At 47.2% G+C, this 3,040-nt stretch overlaps 1 protein-coding gene across 1 annotated transcript in view; it reads left to right on the top strand.

Moving 5' to 3' along the window:
• The first annotated feature begins 287 nt into the window (after positions 1–287).
• The window catches only part of osmr (oncostatin M receptor), a 12,240-nt gene continuing 9,487 nt past the window's right edge, over positions 288–3,040 (top strand). Inside the window, exons 1-6 of the mRNA XM_035525903.1 lie at positions 288–451; positions 522–676; positions 759–918; positions 1,118–1,387; positions 1,640–1,769; positions 2,258–2,415. Of these exons, the coding sequence (XP_035381796.1) occupies positions 406–451; positions 522–676; positions 759–918; positions 1,118–1,387; positions 1,640–1,769; positions 2,258–2,415 (919 nt within the window). The 5' untranslated portion in view covers positions 288–405. The remainder of the gene's footprint in view (positions 452–521; positions 677–758; positions 919–1,117; positions 1,388–1,639; positions 1,770–2,257; positions 2,416–3,040) is intronic.

Here is a 3,040-nt window from a genome sequence, read left to right as displayed (position 1 = left end):
ACATACAGGTCTACATTAAACACGTGTAACATACAGGTCTACATCAAACACGTGTAACATGCAGGTCTACATTAAACACGTGTGTGTATCGTTTCCGTTTGATCTGCATAGGGTGCATATGGTTGTCCACGTGTATGATGTGTGTTGGTATGAAACCAAGCGATATTTGACTAACTAAATAACAAATGGTTGGCAAATCGGTGATTCAAAAGGGGGGCCGTCGTGTCTGACCTAAGCTTATCAAGACGACCGTTTAATGACCTCTTCCACATGCCTACATAAACAGACCACAGCAGGTCGGGGAAAGCGGAAGATGTCTACACAGAGACACACGCCCTGCGCTCGCTTGGCTTCAGACGCGTGCATGGACCACGCGCCACAAACCGAGCCCGAGGGGTCAGCAGAATGTGGCTGCTTTGTCCAGTGACGGTTCTCTTTATCATCTCGGCAGGTTAGTAGAAGGTGCTTTTATGGGCGAGCGGGGTTCGTCCAGCGTTCATGGTGATGTTTGTGTGGCACAGGAAGCGGCGCCTCTCCGCCGACCTACGTGGACGTTCGCGCGAGGGATACGTGGAATTTAGAGGTGCGCTGGACGGCGGATGGCGAACGACGCCGCGGGGTGCAGGTTTATGAAATTCAAATTGGGCGCAACGAAAACTTTACCGTCGTCGACCAGGTACGCGATGCCCGATTGATTTTACTACTTCTGCTCTGTCATGAAGTATAATGCGAGTTGGGCTTTTGAAAAACGTTTTCAGAGAAACGTGAGTAAAGAGGCGCCGGGAGCAGGTGTTCTATTCCTCACGTGGGTCTGGACATCAGCACTGCCGCTCCAGTGCGCGGACCACTCCGTGCGTATCAGATGCGTCTTTAGTTCGTCGCTCACAAGCTCCTGGAGTGCATGGACAACTGCATACGGTAAGAAAGCGAGAGCCTTAGTCTTTCGGTCTTTGAGCTCTACTAAAACCTGACCTTTCACTGCGATCTGTCTCATGTGTGTACCGCACGAGCCGCACATGATAGTTTGGGAACAGTGTGTGTGGAGGAACATTCACACTGACGCTCCACACCGTGGCTCCAGTGTGACTGTAGAGCGTGCTCTGTGTTCTGGTCTCAGGGCAGCAGCACTCGCCCTCTGGACAGGTCCAGCTCTTCCCCGTGCAACAGGTGTTGCAGGAGGGCACCTCCACCATCTTCTGCTGCATCCCGGCTGACGGCGCAAACGTCACTGCCATGAAGCTGGGCAATGTTCTGTACACGCTCAGCCCGGTGGGCGGCCGCGTACAAGCCATCCGGGAGGAGCGGCTCGACTCCTCGCTGTTTGGCGTGAACCTAATCTGTCAGGACGACTCGGGCAGCAAGAACATAGTCTTAAACTACGTCACCTGTGAGTACTTAGGGAACGTGTGTTTACTCTTAAACTACGTCGCCTGTGAGTATCTGGTGAAAGAACGTGTGTTTACTCTTGGGCTTGTGTTGTTTGCAAGGAAACAGTCAAACTGTAATCACTTCACATGCCATTATATAATCTGACTGGCTATTGGTTATGTTTTTAAAGCACAAAACCTGTTACATCTTTTTAATCAGAAGGTTTGTTTTCCTAGAGGAAGTGAAGTGAGATGCCGTGTTTGTTCCTTAGTTCCTCCGCAGAGGCCACAGAACCTGAGCTGTGAGACCAGCGACCTGCGGAATATCGTCTGCTCCTGGATAGCCGGCAGGAAACCCAACCTGAGCAATAACCACCGTCGCCGCTATACTCTCCAATTCCAGTCAGTCCAATCCCAATATCAGCACTGCATCACTGGGACTAGGAATTGGCCGCTGTTAGATACAAAATACTGACAGATGATTTTTCATAGTGGAATCTTGAAAATGGTTAACAAAATAAATTCTAAATCATTATTTAGGGTCAAGTTATTCATTTCTTTTCTAAGGAGCTGTGTAATAAGGAGGCTGATGGACCAGAGATTTTGCTTTCTGCTTGGTAGGGTGTATGTTGTAATGGCTGGATGGCTGCATGTTAGCCCTTACTAAGGAACTGACACTAGATGCCGTATTGAGATTAGAATGTGGCTGTGCATCAACCGATAAAGCCCCAAAAGGAACTAACGCTGGATGTTCTTTCTGCGAGGCCGATCATATCTCTGGTTTATCTAGTTAGAATCAGGAGTGGCACTGGCAAGAAATGTTGCTTTGGTGACTCTGGGACTCGTGACGCACGACCGATATTTGACATCCTGTGCTCTTGTTCCGGCAGGCGCTCAGATGGAGTGAATGTGACAGATATTCCGTGTGACATCTCCAGATGCACGTTCAAGATGGTGGCAGAGCAGAGCTTCTACAACATCTCCGTCGTGGTGAGGAACGCCCTGGGAGAGGAGAGACAGAGCTACGCCTTCAACATCTCCGACAGAGGTGTGTGGACGCCAGCACCACACTCAGAGTGAACACAGGCCACACTGTTGAAATCTCACCTGTTTCACAAAAAGCAATAAACCCTACTGTCAGACATGTGATGGTCTGCTACTGCACCTACTAATCACATGCATGTTTCTTATCTTCCCACTTATTCCCATTTTTGACTAATAGGTCTAATATGAATAAATAATTTTCAAACCTGTCTTACTCATTCAACTTTTAAACATGGAAAACAACAGTATGCCCTATTTATGTTTATTAATTTACATAGATTTGGATAATATTACTGTCATGTTGGATAATATTCATTTTAACCTGGATTATTTAGCCCTCTTCTCTGAGTGTTTCTGGCACTCTCTGTGCAAGGGACAATTTTTGCAAACTGATCCGGTCACACACACACAAACTACTCAAGAAACAATTATATTGATACTTGCATCATCTTAAAGCTTGTTTGGTACTATCAGTACAAACAGTACCTCACATTTATGTTCAGGGGTGTTAATGCCAACTGACATCTTTTACAGTTCATTGTCTGACTAAAAATGCTTTTCTGTGGGGAGAAATCTCATATTAGCCACATCTTAGCCACATATTAGCCTCATATTAGCCACATATTAGC

Source organism: Electrophorus electricus, chromosome 5, assembly GCF_013358815.1.
Source record: "Electrophorus electricus isolate fEleEle1 chromosome 5, fEleEle1.pri, whole genome shotgun sequence".
NCBI lineage: Eukaryota > Metazoa > Chordata > Actinopteri > Gymnotiformes > Gymnotidae > Electrophorus > Electrophorus electricus.
This window is presented reverse-complemented; position numbering and strand designations above follow the sequence as displayed.